Source organism: Gekko japonicus, unplaced genomic scaffold (assembly GCF_001447785.1).
Source record: "Gekko japonicus isolate JY-2015 unplaced genomic scaffold, Gekko_japonicus_V1.1 scaffold341, whole genome shotgun sequence".
In the NCBI taxonomy this organism is placed as follows: domain Eukaryota; kingdom Metazoa; phylum Chordata; class Lepidosauria; order Squamata; family Gekkonidae; genus Gekko; species Gekko japonicus.
The window spans coordinates 484374-500808 of NW_015170898.1; the positions used below are offsets into that span (position 1 = coordinate 484374).

At 46.4% G+C, this 16435-nt stretch overlaps 1 protein-coding gene across 1 annotated transcript in view; it reads left to right on the forward strand.

The window, feature by feature from the left end:
• Positions 1-4947: 4947 nt before the first annotated feature.
• The window catches only part of SNX10 (sorting nexin 10), a 68869-nt gene continuing 57381 nt past the window's right edge, over positions 4948-16435 (forward strand). Inside the window, exons 1-2 of the mRNA XM_015418571.1 lie at positions 4948-5211; positions 8790-8892. Coding sequence (XP_015274057.1) covers positions 8867-8892 — 26 coding nt within the window. The 5' untranslated portion in view covers positions 4948-5211; positions 8790-8866. The remainder of the gene's footprint in view (positions 5212-8789; positions 8893-16435) is intronic.

Here is a 16435-nt window from a genome sequence, read left to right on the forward strand (position 1 = left end):
TATGGCCAGGGTCCGGCTTACCTGAGGGACCGCCTTTTCCCATTTGTGCCCCAGAGAGCACTACAGTCTGGGGCCCAACAACGTCTATCTATCCTGGGCCCCAAGGAGGCGAGACTTGCCATTACCAGGGCCAGAGCGTTTTCGGTGGCAGCTCCTTACTGGTGGAACGAGCTCCCGGATGAGATCAGGGCCCTGCGGGACCTCTCACAGTTCCACAGGGCCTGCAAGATGGAGCTCTTCCACCAGGCTTTCAAATAGGAGCCGCCACCACAGCTACCATCAATCCGGAATATCGGACTGGCCCACTCTGAGCCTCACCGGCAAACATCTGGCCTGTGGGACTGATCTGAAGACCTGAAGACAGAAGGAATGCAGATACAAGCCATTCATCTTAAGGTTACTCTGATGTAGCGAGCACTTTATTGTTAAGATTGTTTTTAAGGGATTTTAATATTTTTATTGTTTTATTTGTATCGGCCTGTTGGCCGTCTTCTGTAAGCCGCCCAGAGCCTGTTTACAGGGTGGGCGGGGTATAAATAATGTAAATATACAGGGGTATAAATGTAAATATAAATAAATAAATAATGAAAACAACAATTGGTAGTTGTTATAAAATATATTTTTATTGTTTATACACAATTAAAAACATATAAAGAACACTAGACGGACCACCAATAACTACTGCGATATGCCAGATCAAACAAAAAAGTCTTCTCCTGCTGGAGAAAGACAACAATAGAGGGAGACAGATGTATCTCCCTGGGAAGGGACTTCCAAGGGTTTGGTGCCACAACAGAGAAGGCCCTTTCTTGGGTTGTCAAACATCCAGCCTCACATGGTGAGGGCAACCAAAAGAGAACCTCTTACAATGACCAGAGTGAATGGGTAGGTTTGTATGGGATAAGGCGAGCTTGTTCCAGGCCGTACAGGGCTTAAAGGTCAATACCAGCACCTTGAGCCTGGAAGCAAACTGGAGGCCAGTAGAGGTGGAACAAGACTGGAGTCATATGGTCTCTATTACCTATTTCAGTCAACACTCAGACCCGCAACATTCTGTACAACTGTAGCTTCCATACAGTCTTCAAGGGCAGGCCAATTTAGCGCATACAGCAGTAATCTAATCTAGATGTTACCAGGGCATGCACCACAGTGGCAAGATCTTTTCTGCCCAGGAAGGGCCACAGCTGGATCACCAGCCAAAGCTGCTGAAAGACACCCTTGGCCACTGTGGCCACCTGTTTATCCAACTGGAGGTCTGGGTGCAGAAGTACTCCCAAGCTATAAACCTACTCCTTTGGGAGAGTGCAACCCCAGCCAGAACAGGGAATGACTCATTCCCTGGGCCAGACCTTCCCCCCACCAGTAGCACCTCTGTTTTGTTGGCATTGAGTTTCAGCTTGTTTATTGATTTTCTTATTTATAATTTCAATTTGTATACTGCTCTTCCCTGAATTCACAGAGCTCAGGGTGGTTGACAACAAAAAATATACAATATAAAATCCAAGAATAATTAAAAATGAAAAATAACATCATGTGGTGTAAAAATAAATACAATATGTATAACTGACTCACAGCAGCAAGAGAAAGCAGGATGCGGGAAAGGAAGGGAGTGCCAGATAAGGTGGAACCTGTTGCTGTCTTCAACCAAAAGCCTGGCGGAACATCTCTGCCTTGCATGCCCTGCAGAACTGCATAAGGTCCCGCAGGGTGAGGATGTTATTTGGCAGAGACTTCCACCAGCAATGTTCCCTCTAAGCTGTGGAGCCTTATGAGCAAAAATTCTACCTTGTGAGCTACTGGCATTAAAGTTGTGAGCGAGCAATTTGGCTACTGGATAAATTAGTTTGCTCTGGAGCCATCCTTCCTGAGCTGAGACAAAAAATGTGTGAGCCGGAGGCTAAAAAACTGAGCTAGCTCACACTAACTCAGCTTAGAGGGTGAGAGCCAAGGCTAAAAAATGCCCTGGTTGAGGACAGCCGGATGTCTTTAGGGCTAGGAATCACCAGTAGTTTGTTCTCAACAGAGCATAAAGCTCTTCAGGGGACATACCAGAGGAGGCGGTCCTGAAGTGACATGGGTTCCAGACCACTCAGGGCCTTAAAGCTCAATACCAAAACCTTGAACCTGACCCAGTACTCCACCAGGAGCCCGTGCAACTAGCACAGCTCAGGTTGAATATGTGTGGTCCGTAGTGTTCCTGTCAGGACCTGTGCTGCTGTATTCTGGACCAGTTGGAGTTTCCAGATCAGTCTCAAGGGCAGGCCAGTGTAAAAAGAGTTACAGTAATCCAGTCTGGAGGTGACTGATGTGTGGATTACTGTGGCAAGGTCAGCCCGGTTTCAGCCTGCTGTTGTCCTGGGGTTATTTGCATGCTGTTTTGCTGTGGACTAAATTGTCTCGACTCAGACACTGAGAGCGGAGCAGGCAAATGTGGAAAGGACCAAGGCAGACTAAGAGAGTCCCAGAAAGCTAGCTTCAGATACTCTATCTATTTAGAATTTGATAAGGTATAGGTATCCCAAAAGGCAAAAGTCATGTAAGGCAAAAGGTATGTACAGAGGTATCTGTACCTGAAGGCCACAGCACTTAGCAGAGTCCTACAGTCTCCTGGGAACCAGAACCACTGATTCAACTATAGAGGCTATAGAAATTTAAGTATCACAGGTGTACCAGAGCTTTAGCAGAGGACTGAGGCTCAATCCAGCCCTAATTCTGTGAAAATTCCCGCCCCCCATTCATCTCTTTTCTAAACCACAAAACCCCAGGCTTTTGGCTTTTCCTCATTGGGTGAGATAGAGCTGAGTGTCATCTGCATATTGTTGGTAGCTCAGACCAAATCTCTGGATGACCTCTCCAGGTGTCTTTACATTGATGTTGAAAACATGGGGAACAAGATGGAACCTTGGAGAACTCCATAATCCAAAGGCCAATGGGCAGTGCAGCAGTTCCCTAGCACCACATTCTGAAACTTACCCTTGAGGTAGGACCAGAATCACCACAGAACAATGCCTCTCAGTCCCAAAAGGTGACCCAGGATACCATGATTGATGGTATCAAAAGCCGTCAAGAGGTCCAGGAAAATTAACAGAGTCACACTCCTCCTGTCCATTTGCCAGCACATATCATCCCTCCGGGCAAACAAGGCCATTTCTGTCCCATAACCAGACTGGAACACATCTAAACAATCGCTTCATTCAGGAATCTCTGAAGTTGGCCAGCCACTGCTCATTCAGTGACCTATTTTAAGATTGGTAATTTGAGAATGGATTTTATATTTATTCACTTCTTTTGGGTCCAGAGTAGGTTTCTTAGGAGTGGGTGCACCACTGCCAGTTCCAAGGTAGGAGCAATTACCCTGTCTCTCAGGAGGCATTTACTGTCTCCAGGACCCAGTCCAGGAGCAATTACCCTGTCTCTCAGGGAGGCATTTACTGTCTCCAGGACCCAGTCCACCAGCCTGGCAGATTTAAGTAGCCAGGACAGGCAACAGTTGTACAAACAGGTGGTAGGCCTCAAACTTCCTAGAATCCTGACAACATCCTCAGACTGCACAAGCAGAAAGGCATCCCATTCAACTGCGCAAATCAGCACCCTCGGACAATGCAATCCTATTGCTGCTATTGTAGAGTCTAAATTGGAACAGATGTGTGAAATTTCATCTGCAAAGTGCTTAGCAAAATCACAAGGGACTGCAGAGCTGTCTACCTCCTCCCACTGGCCAGAGCCCAATTGGCCCCTGACCACACTGTGCAGATGCAATGGTGGCAGGAAAATATTCCTTCTTTGCTGCCATCACTGCCATAGGTGAGGCTTTCAAATCTACTCTAGCCTATGCCTTGTCAGATTTATTTGGATTTTCTCCACTGTCACTCTAGCCGTCCCCCTTGTCTTCCACTACAGTGGAATGGAGCATCCTACATTTTAATAATTTCCCCCCAAAACCAGGCATCCTACTCCTAGGGACTGTCATCCCACTTTGCAAACTGTCATTCTAGTCTCAGAACATTTATGTTATTCCCAGGGACCATCAATCCACTCCAGGAGCTGTCATTTCAGGCTCAGAGCAGGTTTCTCTAAATCTGGTCTGCATTCAGCCTTATGTAGCCATATGCAGCAGAACAAAGTTTGAGTCCAGTGGCATCTTTCATGACCAACAAAGTTTTAATCTGGGTATAAGCTTTTGTGTGCACGTTTATACCCATAATAAAATTTTGTTAGTCTTAAAAGTGTCACTGGACTCAAACTTTGTTCTGCATTTTCAGTGGAACTTTTCACTACTTAATTGTATTTAAATAGAACCCATACCGTTGGTATTTGGCTCCCATTATATCCAATGGTCCTTTATGCATATTTATTGTTCTCAGTGTGCATTCTTGTCATTCGTTTTAGTACATCCCCTCAATAGGCAATGAAAAATGAACACACACACCCCTGGAAAGTGCAGATATTTCACTTTTTCATCCCATCTTTCCACTGAGGAGCTCAGGTCAACATATATAGCTCCCACCCACCCCATTTTATCCTCATAACAGCCCTGACTGATCCAAGGGCCTCCTGAGAGAACCACTACACCATGCCAATACCAAAAATGAACATTTAATTTAAAAACGAATACACTGCCTCCACATCTCCGACATTGCTTTTAAAGTAATGAGGGACGGCTATGGGCCACCTGCCAGCATGGCTCATCAACACCTCCAGCTCTGAATACCAGTCGCTGGACAACACAGGCAGGAAAGGCCTGCGGCCTTCATACTGTGCTTGTGGGATTCCCGGAAACATATGCTTGAGATCTGTGGAAAACAGGACGCGCGGCTACATAGACCTTTGGCCTGACCCTGCGCGGCCGGCTGCTTTTCTGACGCCCACGAGAAAGGGGGGGGGGGGCCCCCACGTTTGGACTCCACGTTTGCTTAGCGGCCTCTCCCCATAACCGCTTCCCTCCGATAAGCCCGCAGCTTCGGCTCTATCCCCGGCGGTTCCCGCAATTTCTCCCCTCGGCAGCGGTCTCCGCGACTGAGCCCTCGCAGCTCCTCCTCCCTTGGATGGTCACATGGATGCGAAGTCCCAGCCCAGGCCCGGCGCTGAAGCGCTGCCGCCACGGCTGGTGCGTTTGATTTGTGTGGTTTGAGAAGTCCACCAAGGCGGACTTGGGGCTGCTGCTGAGGAGGCGTCTCGAAAGCTCCGGGCGAAGCGACGAAGACCAGCCGGGTAAGAGCTGCGGGCATCCGCTGTGGCTGGCGGGGAGCGAAAAAGAGCCTTCTGGCGTCTCCCTCCTCCCCCGGTGGCTTCAGTTTCTATGGGGATGGCGTTTATCACCAGCTTCTCGCGCTGCGTCCCCCACCCTTGTGGGGTTTATCGCCGCTGTCCCCGCAGTCTTGCGCGCATGGACACTGGCGGCGACCACACTTTCGTTGCCTGTGGAGAAGAGAACCTCCTCCTTCCCTGTGTTGGAATTGGCGCACCGTCACTCAGGTGGTGCGGATGGGAAGAGCTCTGTTTTTTTACCCGCCCTAAAGGAGCATTGGTTGAAAAAGGGAAGTGAGATAGTGATCTATATATACATGCGCGCGCTCGCGTGTGTTTCTAGTCTGAAAGGCTAGCTAAGAGACGAGCTAAGCGCTTGTTTTGGCTTTCTTTCCCGGGTGTTGGTTCAAAGGTGTTGTCCGTGCCCAAGCGGAACACCTTAATAGCAGAGAATGTTGGTTATAATTCCCTTTGTTTTGGGGGAACTCCTCACTGAAACGTCACTGTGATTCAGCCGTCTGGATTATGGCTTCACTGTGAAGGTAAATGCACAAGAGCAGCTTTAAGCCTGGCTGCTGGTCAGTTGACACACCCAGAGGCACACCTTCCCCATAGCTTTGTGTATGAGTATGATTTGGCTCTCTTACATCTGCCATGAACTCAATGGGTGACTAGGAGGAGGTCATGCTGTCTCAACTTCAGCCCCTCATTGCAATAAGTCGATGTGATTGACTGCATTTTTAAAAAGCTTAGAAGTCCTGTACAAACAGCTGAAGGGTTGTAAAGGGTTAATTCTTCACAGAGTCAGAGAGCCCTGAGTGACAGGCAATGCTCCCTTTAATCTGTGAAGTCTTGTGAGCAGAAATTCTGTTTTGTGAGCTACTGGCATTAAAATTGTGAGTGAGTGATTTGGCTACTGCATAAATTAATTTGCTCTGGAGCCGTCCTTTTTGAGCTAAGACAAAAATCTGTGAGTCGGAGGTTAAAAAACTGTGAGCTAGCTCACACTAACTCATTTTAGGGGGAACACTGGTGACAGGCTGTTCAAAGCGATCTGATAGGTTAGCATCAGCTGAGCAGAGAAAGACTTCTGAACTGGATGCTGTGGAGAATTGAGTCTGATTTTAGCCCTGGCTGAGAAGAGTTAAGTACTGACAGTTTTGGAGTTCAGCCCTGACTGAGAGCACTTTAACACAGACAGGAGAATGAGGGAAAAGTTGGCAAGGAAGTTTGGGAAGTAGGCAAAGACTCCCATTTGGGAGAGGAGAAAATTCCCTACCCAGTCAAACAGGGTGTTAGCTCTGAGGAGTGCAGAGATCCCTGGTCTGCTGTGGTTAGAAACTGCCTGTAGAACCTTAAGAGTCAGTTAAAAACTCAAGATGAGTATTGGTGTTTCAAGAGAAGGTTGGATACTGGAAAGAATTTGCCAGCCTTCTGGAAACCAAAGGAGTCAGAGAATATTTAAATAAAGTGTACTGTAGTGTTTGGGAAAGCACTGAAACAAAAGCCTCTCAACATAAAAGTTAAGTAATTGTGAATAGCTTGAGAAACTCTCAATAGCCTGAAAAATAATAACTAAAATCTGTGTGTGTACTGGTTTTACCTTAGAAATTACAGCCTCTGATTTCACCTGCCCTTCCCCCCCAAATGTTAAAATATTTTGTTAATTTGGAATATGAAACTTCTCAAGTGCCATTTAAGTTGTATAAGTTAAAGGGGGCTCCCATTCTTTCTCTCAGGTTCCTGTGCTGAGTAAACAGCCAAAATATTTTACTGTGACAGGGTGGGGCAGCCAGAATTCTTTCAGGAAAGAAGAAAACAGTCAACTAGGGTGGCTCAGTCACAAAAAGGAAAGAAAAACAGGGAAAAATCATGCCTCTGAGGGAGGGAAATGGATGGGACGTCATAGTCGATAATAATGTTAATCTGCTTTACAGGATTACAAGGAAATGCATGGGGAGTGGTTTGAACAGTTGAAAGTGCTTACAAATCCTTGTATACAAAAGTATTATTATGTGATAGCTGTAGCCATTGGATTTGCTGTATCATTCATACATCACTCAGAAGGCTGGTGTAATAAATGATGAATGAGTTCTTTTACTTTAAACAGACAATTAATATGCTAAAAAAATTTAAAGGAGATATTCCTGTAAACCAATTCCATTTCTAATTTTTACTAAAAATATGAAGGAACAATCAGATGAACTTTAATATAAAATAAAATAAAAATACAATGAAAATAAGGATATTTGGAGTAAGGAACAGGCTGCCTTATACCGTCAGGCCATTGGTTCACCTAGTTGAGTACTGTCTGCTATAACTGGTAATGGCTCTCCCTGGTTTGTAGCAGAGAAAAATCTTGCCCAAAAGTGTAATATCCTTTCTTTAACTGGAGAGACCTTCTTCATGCAAAGCATGTGCCTTCTAATGAAAAATAGAGAGTCAAGCTAAATCCAAGCATCAGAGCAAATAAATAATAATGCTTCTGTCCAATGTGAATAAACATTTAATAAAGATATACATTAATTGTTGTAAACTGCCCTGAGCCCTGCACAAGCTGGGAAGGGCGGTTAAGAAATATAATATAATAATAATAATATCATCTAGATAGAGAGTAGTTGAGGAAATATCATGAGAAAAGAGTTGAGGATATTGGAATTACATGCTCCTTGAACCTGGTTTTGTAAATTTATGCATCTGTGTGAGAGAATAACACAGAATACAAAAATGGAAACATGCATAAGCCAGTAAGGGATTATTTCAACTTTCCTGCGTAAATAGATTTAAAGGCTGCAAGTACTGCATCAGAACTGTTTCAAAGGCAGACTCCAACAAGAAGCTGTTGAGCTGGACTTCATGTACAGAGTTGATAGATTAGCGTTCAATAGCACCTTAGGGACCAACAAAACTTTGGGGGTATGAGCTTTCAAGAATCAAAGCTCGCTTCATCATGGATCTGACAAAATATAGCTGTTCTACTGCAAACCATCACAGCTACTCTCTGAAACTATACATATTTGATGCTGTCAGGTTTGGACTCTACAGAATTAAGTGACCCACTACAAAAAGTGATTGTTCATACTACATTGCCAGCGCACATCAGTTTGAATGAATTGTTAACTCTTTTGGCTGGCTCTTGTTTTCATCTGTGTTCTGCAATGGAATTATACCTTCTCTTGGTCAAAAGGTCCAGTTTCTGTCTCTTTTATAATACTCCCTCCTTATTTCTGCTTGTTGTACTCTGAAGTCACCGGAGTAGGTAACTTCCACTTATTGGCCAAAGATGTTGACAGGAAATAATAAACTAAAGACTTTATCTGTCCAAAGGTAAAAAGTTAGGATCTTGTGCCACTGAACTATTTAAAAGGAGCCTGTGAACCTGAGGTGCTCCTTCTAAAATCATTTTACAAATGGGTGTTAACAATGGTGAAATGAACCTAGTGATTAGCTCTTTTGTAATAATACAAAAGCAGTATACTGCTTGTGACATTACAGTTTAGACAGTATTGCATACTAAAATGTTTATATTGCTTTTCTCCTAGTGGTGAACAAATAGAGATCTTCAACAGCCAGATTTTCTCCAGCTCATCAGCAAAATCCAGTCACTCAGGCTGTGTGTATGAAAAGGAATTCCCAGTCACCAGGGTAAGTAAAATTGTATGACTGGGGTAACATTCTCTTTGTGGTAACAGGGAAAGATTGTTCAAGTTGTGATACAGGGTGAGGTAATTGGGTGTAATATGTGTGTGGCAATTGCAGAGTGTGCTGATATGGTAGGTATTGATAGTAAGGAGGTGTCTACAGTTGAGTTGTCCTAAATTAGGATAGGAAACAGGTAAATATAGGCAATTACTCTTTCACCAGAAAGGAGGCTGGAAATGTTGCTTTAAACATTTTTCTCCAAACTATATACCTTCTTGGTGTGTTTCTAGCAAACCTTCTAGAAGCATGCTAGCCTTTCCCCCCAGATACCCTATGATTAAGGTAAGTACATATTTAGGCTCCTGTATCAATGTCACAGATCTCTCCTCATTAGCAAGAAAAACAAAGTATCTAAAGAAATGTCTCTTTTTGCCTTTTCTGAGTTTGTAGCCACCAACACTTGTCAAAAGAGCTACACAAAGTCAATAATGTCTGTATCTGGGTTAGCTGTGCAATAGAATTCCAGAATGAGGGCAGCCTGTCTTTCTTTTAGTGGAGTTATTGAAGTATTCATTCTCTGATTCTGGACTGATTACCTGGGCAGATGATTTCTCTATCACATTTGGATCCTACTCTTCCTTCAAGGTTCTTCTCCATTTTATCCTTTTGAGCCTGTGAGGCAGGTTAGACTGAGAGAGATGGATTGGTTCCAAATAAGCTTCATGGCTGAGGAATGAATCTGGGTTTCCCTAGTTCTAGTCTGGCCCGCTTAACCATTATACTAAGCAGGGTAGTATAATGAGATAAGCAGTGTCTGGAACATCCCTTGGAATATTCCTTGAAGGATAGTCGTATGGGTGCTAACCGAAGTATTTTGATGTTGAAAATTGGAGTGCTTGTTCTATTCAGCAGAATATAATTGAGTTTATTTAGGTTGTCCAGATTAGGATTTTTTTTTAAAAAAAGTATAAATAGGCATTCTGCATTGTGCAACAATTATCAGACAATTTCTCATTTGATTCTGCTGACCCACTCTATTCTCTCTCTCCCTATCAGCAGTTCTCTATGGTGGGGGGAAAGTAACTTTTTTCCCACCATAGAGAACAATGGAGGGGATGGAGGCAACCTGTTTGGGGGCCCGTAGAATTGGACCCCCTGGTTCAATGTTCCTGAAACATGGTGGGTATCTAGGGGAGAGGCTCCAGCAGCTACCCTGCGATTTTAGAGCCTCTCCCTCAAACTCCCACTTTTCCAGCCCCCAGAATATACCCTATGTTTTCGCATTGACTTCTAGGGCCCATAGGATATAATGGGGCTGAACTGTGGGAAGCCAATTCAGATCAGAGAATCTGATTCGGCCCGCAGCAGCCTAAAAGGGGCCCAAATGGGCCATTTTCGGGGGTGCATTCGGTTCAGACAAACTGAATGCACATCCTTCCAAGCAGCCGGCTTGCTCGGGCTCTCTGCAGCCACAGGGATCCTGAGGAAGCCAAGGGAAGGGAAGGTGGTTTAAACCGCCTCTCCTTCCCTCCAGCAGCCGGTTTGCTCGGGCTCCCTGAGCAAACCAAGGGAAGGGAATGTGGCGGAGCAGCTGGGGACATTGAGCCTCAGCTCCACAAGTAATGAGCACTCGATCCCCGCCCCCAGCAGCCCTCAGGCTGGAGCACCTGGAGCAGTCTTGGGAGGCGGATTGGCAAAAAGCGAAACCAAAAGCACAGGAACTCGAGAGAACTCCAGGAATGGAGCCGGTTCCTCTTCCACAGCCCAAAATGTGACCCACGAACCCAGAGCTTGCTTGCTTTTTCTCATTTGTGAGTCTGGCCTCTGCACTCCTTTAACGAGGCAGCCCTGAAGCTTGGGGCAGCGGGAGTTTCTTTGCACGCAGCTTGTGCGGCTGGCTGAGTGCCTCTTCTGCTTGCCCACCTCTCGCCTCTGCACCTCATCTTCTGCCAGGCATGGAGGAGCCCAGCTCGCCCAGGCTTCTTGCCTCCTGCTGCCTTGGCCCTCTGGTGCACGGGTGAGTCCCCAAAGTTTGACTCTTCCCCTACAAGTCTCTGGCGCTGGAGGTATTCGCCTCCTTCCCTCCTGCCTGCTATGGCTGCATAATTGTGAGAGATTTCTTAACATAGTGTTCCTGCCAGGGAAGCTGGGGACCCTGCCCATGAGTCTCCATTTCATCCTCACAACAACCCTGTGGGGTAGGTTAGCTAGAGAAGGGGAGATTTGGCCTGGGGTCACTCAGCCAGCAGAGTGAGAATACAAACCTGGGTCTCCCCACATCAATCTGCAACTCTGACCACTGTGCAGTGCTGCCTCTACTGATCTGTAATGTTCCAGAGGTGTTGTAATGTAATACTCAGTTTCTCAAACGAGTGTATGCCTGTCTGTTGGTCCACTTAGGAGTCTTGATCCTGGTTGTGTGGTGGGCTAGTTGTGGCAAATGGTAGGGAAGCTCAGTATTTCTGTATACAGTTGTAGGGGCTTTATTGCAATGCGGTATGGCCTGATATTATGTTCTTATTCCAGTGTGGGGTGTGTGGGGGGCAATGGAAGCTGAGTGATAGGGTTTCTTCAAGTGATTGCCCAGAAGTGAGATGCATCCTGGTCTTGTGTCTTACAGATAATCTTACAAATAGTCCTTTGCATTTATATCATCCTTTCAACTTTAAAAGGATCATAATAATGCTGATTGTGTGAACTTAGGCAAATCACGAGAGGTAGAGCAGGAAGGGTTGCATCAGTGCTTAGTTCTTGTGGCCCTTTCTTACACGCCCAGGGAAATGCTGATCACCACTTTGGGGCCAGGAAGCAATTTTTCTCCAGGCCAGTTTGGCCCCCAGTGATCCTGGAGGTTTTTAAAATCATATTCTGGGCATGGAACAGGGATCACTGGGGTGTGTGGGGGGTATTGGTGAATTTCCTGCATTGTGCAGGGGGTTGGACTAGATGACCCTGGAGGTCCCTTCCCACTCTATGAGTCTATGATTCTATAATTCACCCAGGCTAGCTGTGGGCACGCCAGCATATCTGTCAGGCAGAAGCGCCTGAGATCCTCCCCCTCCCCTTTTCCTTTGCCCGACTTGGAGGCGAAGGGAAGGGAGAGGGGGGAAAGAATGGATCCCAGGTGCTTCTGCCTGTCAGAGGGGCTGGTGCACTTCCGGTGATGTCAGGGGGTGTGGCATATGCTAATAAGTTATGCTAATGAGCTCCTGCAGCTCTTTTTCTACGAACTGACGCCTGATTAGGTTGAAAGCAATTATAGTAATTTTGTAGTCAGCTGCTGCACAATTATTAATTGAATAAGGAGCTTTGGGCTGTCTTCAGTTACTATTTGGAAGAATGTCAATTAAATACATTTTCTGAGGAAAATATCTCTGCTTAGTATGTCTTGCCTGATGTGTTTAGGATCAGGGTGTAATATGTTGAGTAAGGTTTGGAAACAATTTAAAATTTCCTGTTGCTTCCCATCCCAGCCCCGGTAATAAAAGGGAAGAAAGGCAAAGAATAATTTGTCAGTTTTTCATAATCTGTAGGATTAATCTACATTTTAAAGTAAAAGAGTGAAAATATGGCACCTTGTTCACTGGCAAGGATATCAAAATTGTTGGGGAAGACTAAATTAAAGATTGGAGTATGGTACATCAGTAGTCTAGCATGCCTGGTTTGCTGAAATGATATGAAAATGCAGTGGTTTTTACACCACTTGTTTGAAAGTTGAGGCATAAAGTATATTTCATGGTAGCAACAGAGAGCAGGAAATGTTATGACATGAATGGTGTACCTTCACATCCTTAAAACCTGCCTTGGATTCTGGAAAAAGGAGATAGTTGCCACCAGAAAAGTATCTGTATTTGGATGAATACTAATAGAACACAGCAGTTAGTGCAGAGCAATGGTGCATAGGATGCAGCCTACATGTTACTTTGTTGTATCCCAGGGGCCTGTGATGGCATGCAGTGGGGAAATTTCCTGTGGGGGAATGCTACTGTAACCAGCCTCCTGGACAGGAGGCTGAAGTTGGTTCCTTATTCGCACTTCCTTATTCATTCCTTATTTGTTACTTATTCGTGTAGTCATTCAGAAACACTAAGGAGAGTGAGTTGGAAAGCTCTGAACCCCAGATTAAGGTCTGGACCACCACATATCATATACCCCCACATTCACAGGACTCTCCCCTTCGAGGGGACATATGCTGTATCCTGGTCCAAAGCACGGTTCTGGTGCCAGCTGCTCCAAAGTGCAGTGCCCCTAGGACAATCACACAAGCAGACACTGGGGCCAGCCTGCACCCCAAAATAATCTTTAAACCACCCCAAAGGCCCCATCCCCACGCTCTGGAGACTGTGCCCTGCAAGGTGACATACATTGATGCCCGGTCCAAATACCGGTTCTGATGCCATGAGCTTCTGTTCTCAGGGATTCCCAGAGGCCTGTATTTCAAAGGAGATTTGAATAAGGAAGTGCCCCCTGCACCCAAAATAAGGTTTGGACCCCCACACTTCATACACCCCCATCTTCAGCGGACCCTCCCCTTCGAGGGGACACATTCTATGTGCTGGTCCAAAGTGCGGTTCCAGTACCAGTTGCTCCAAAGTGTGGTGCCCCCAGGACACACACACAGGCAGACACTGGGGCCAGACTGCCCACCCAAAAAAATATTTGGACCACCGCAAATGACACATCCCCACGCTCTGGAGACTGTGCCCTGCAAGGTGACATACAGTGATGCCCGGTCCAAACACCGGTTCTGATGCCACGAGCTTCTGTTCGCAGGGCTTCCCCGAGGCCTGCATTTCAAAGGAGATTTGAATAAGGAAGTGCCTCCTGTATCCAATATAAGGTTTGGACCCCCCACACTTCATACACCCCCGTCTTCAGCAGACCCTCCCCTTTGAGGGGACACATTCTACCCCCCCCCGTATTTTGAAATACAGTCCTCGGGGAAGCCTTGCAAACAGAAGCTCGTGGCATCAGAACCGGTGTTTGGACCGGGCATCACTGTATGTCACCTTGCAGGGCACAGTCTCCAGAGCGTGGGGATGTGTCATTTGCAGTGGTCCAAATATTTTTTTGGGGAGCAGTCTGGCCCCAGTTTCTGCCTGTGTGTTTGTCCTGGGGGCACTGCACTTTGGAGCAACTGGCACCGGAACCGCGCTTTGGTCTGTGCTATTGTCATGAATGAAGACTGTTGCATGTTTCCAGCCCCAACTTCTGTTTCACATGTTTGTCAGGAATTACTTTTGGAATAATACTCTCATTCCTGTCTCCATGTATTTGTCTGAAATATTACATCTATGCCAGGCCTATCAAGGTAAACATTAACTCTCCATGTACAGTGACCCATTCAGGTTCATCCTGCCACACATTAAGAAACATCATCTCTTTTTTCTGGCACCAGGGAAATGCCAGACCACCCTATTGTTCCACAATGGACACTCCCGGCCCAGCCATCTAGCACCTGGCTAGGCCCATCATAGCTATTGTTAGTTCAGACTATGCCCTCTGGGACCTTATTAGTCACATCTAGGCCATGCCTCTCCTGACAACTCCCCACCCCACCCCCGACACCTGACTGGCCCAGGTAATCTTTTGTCGTCACCTGGGGCAAGCCCTGGAAAAGCTCCCATTGGTCAGCATTGTTCTCTAATGTCCATATCCATCTGAGCACATGGCCTCAGATTTTGTCTGTCTGCCCCTCATGCCAACTGGCAGTTCACTCCCAGACTTTGGTTTGGGCCGTAATCTCATCACCATGGACCCCTGCATGTCTGGACAGGTTGTATCACTCTTAACTGATCCCTCTATTCACTATCAATCACCTCTGCTTTCTTAGTTCTGTATTGCTTGCTCTTTTTGAATTTTTATTATGCTTGTAATTAGGGAAATACTTTAATAAAAACTATTTAATTTACTCTTCAAATTTGGAATCTTCCTACTGTACTGGACCTTGGTATAGACAGGTGTACAGGTCCCTTGCACCCCTCCGGCCTTGCCTGCTGCCTAGCTAATTTCCCCAAACGATAAGGCAGGCCATTGATGGTAACACTACTCCTCTGCCCAAAGAACAGTGGAGAGTTGCTGTTCTGACCCTTCTCTCAAACAGTTATGGACCATAATGGAGGCTCGTGACATCAAGGGGTGGCCCACTTAGCTCCAGTAACTGATTTCATCAGATCTTGGAAGCGAAGCAGGGTCTGCTCTAGTTCGTACTTGGATGGGAGATCACCAAGGAAGTCCGGGGTTGCTGCGCAGAGGCAGGCAGATGCAAATGTCTTGAAACCCTCACAGGGTTGGCTGCAGACTGACGCAGGCCCGTAGCCATGGTGGGGCTCCCTGGGGCTAAGGCTCACCCCATGTGCCTTCCACCCCGACTCCACCCTCCGAGAATGCAGAATGGGTGCACATTTTAAACTAATGCTTCGGAGGCGGTCTGCACCCAATAAGAGTGTGCAGCTAATAACTTCAGGGAGAATGTTTTGTCCCCTGAGTTTTAGAAACTACCAGGGCAAAGCCGTCTGTCTCCACACACCCAACCCAAATTGGAAAATGGCAGGAGAGAAAAAAAGCCATGGCAAGCGGTCATGTTTTAAACCCCACTGTTGCTGTGGTGCCAACTTTGGGAATGGTTCTTCCCTTTGGCAGCACAGCCACCCCTGCCTACACACACACTGGCTGCCTCACATGCACTTTGTTTTTCCAGCATGGGGGCCAGGCAGTGCTGGGATTTCCTCTGTGGGGAAAGTGCGTGGAGAATGCTGCCTGCTTCTCTTTCTGCTTTCACCCCCCCCCCAAAAAAAAATAGAGCCAGGCTCTCAGCCGGCTGGGTGGGGGAGACAGTGATGTCCCTCCTCACTCGCCAGTGCTCGCTGCAGGAGGAGAACACTGCTGAGAGACATTCCCCCCCGGGCACAACCCAGCAGTAGAGGCCAGTTCTAACCTCCCCTAGATCACCCTGCAAGTTGCACCGCACTGCGGGGTAAGTCCACTCAGGGCCAAACCTCTCTGGGGCCAAAGCACAGCCACGATCCTCCCTCCCCCAGCACCTCCTGCTCCCCCAGCATTTTTTTTGTGACGCTGAAAGTGACATCATGCCCCCCCCATGCCCCACCACCGAAATCTTTTTGGATACAGGCCTGGACTGATGGTGCTTTCCACCACCACATTTCACTGCTTCCAAAGCAGTTTACTCCTAAGTAAGTCTGCACAATTAACTTGGTTGGACTTACTTTTGAATAAACATGCATTCAAATATATGTGCTTCAGTGCATGTGCTTCAGTTTAAGCGATCTTTGCTTTCTTTGCTTCCAGAATCTGTGGTATTTTGATGTATCTGATTTAGCAAGCCTTTGCTTCTCTAACCTGTCCTTTAAGTGTGGCACCACAAACTCTTCTGGCTTCATCACATGCAACATGTAATAGGCTGATACCTTTAAGAATCATTGCTTTGAATTACTCAGAAGTTTGGAAGATGTGAAGTAGTTGGCAGCAGACAGTTGACAGAGTTTCATGTGAAGAGAGATTTCTAATGTCTGTGCAATGTAAGTAG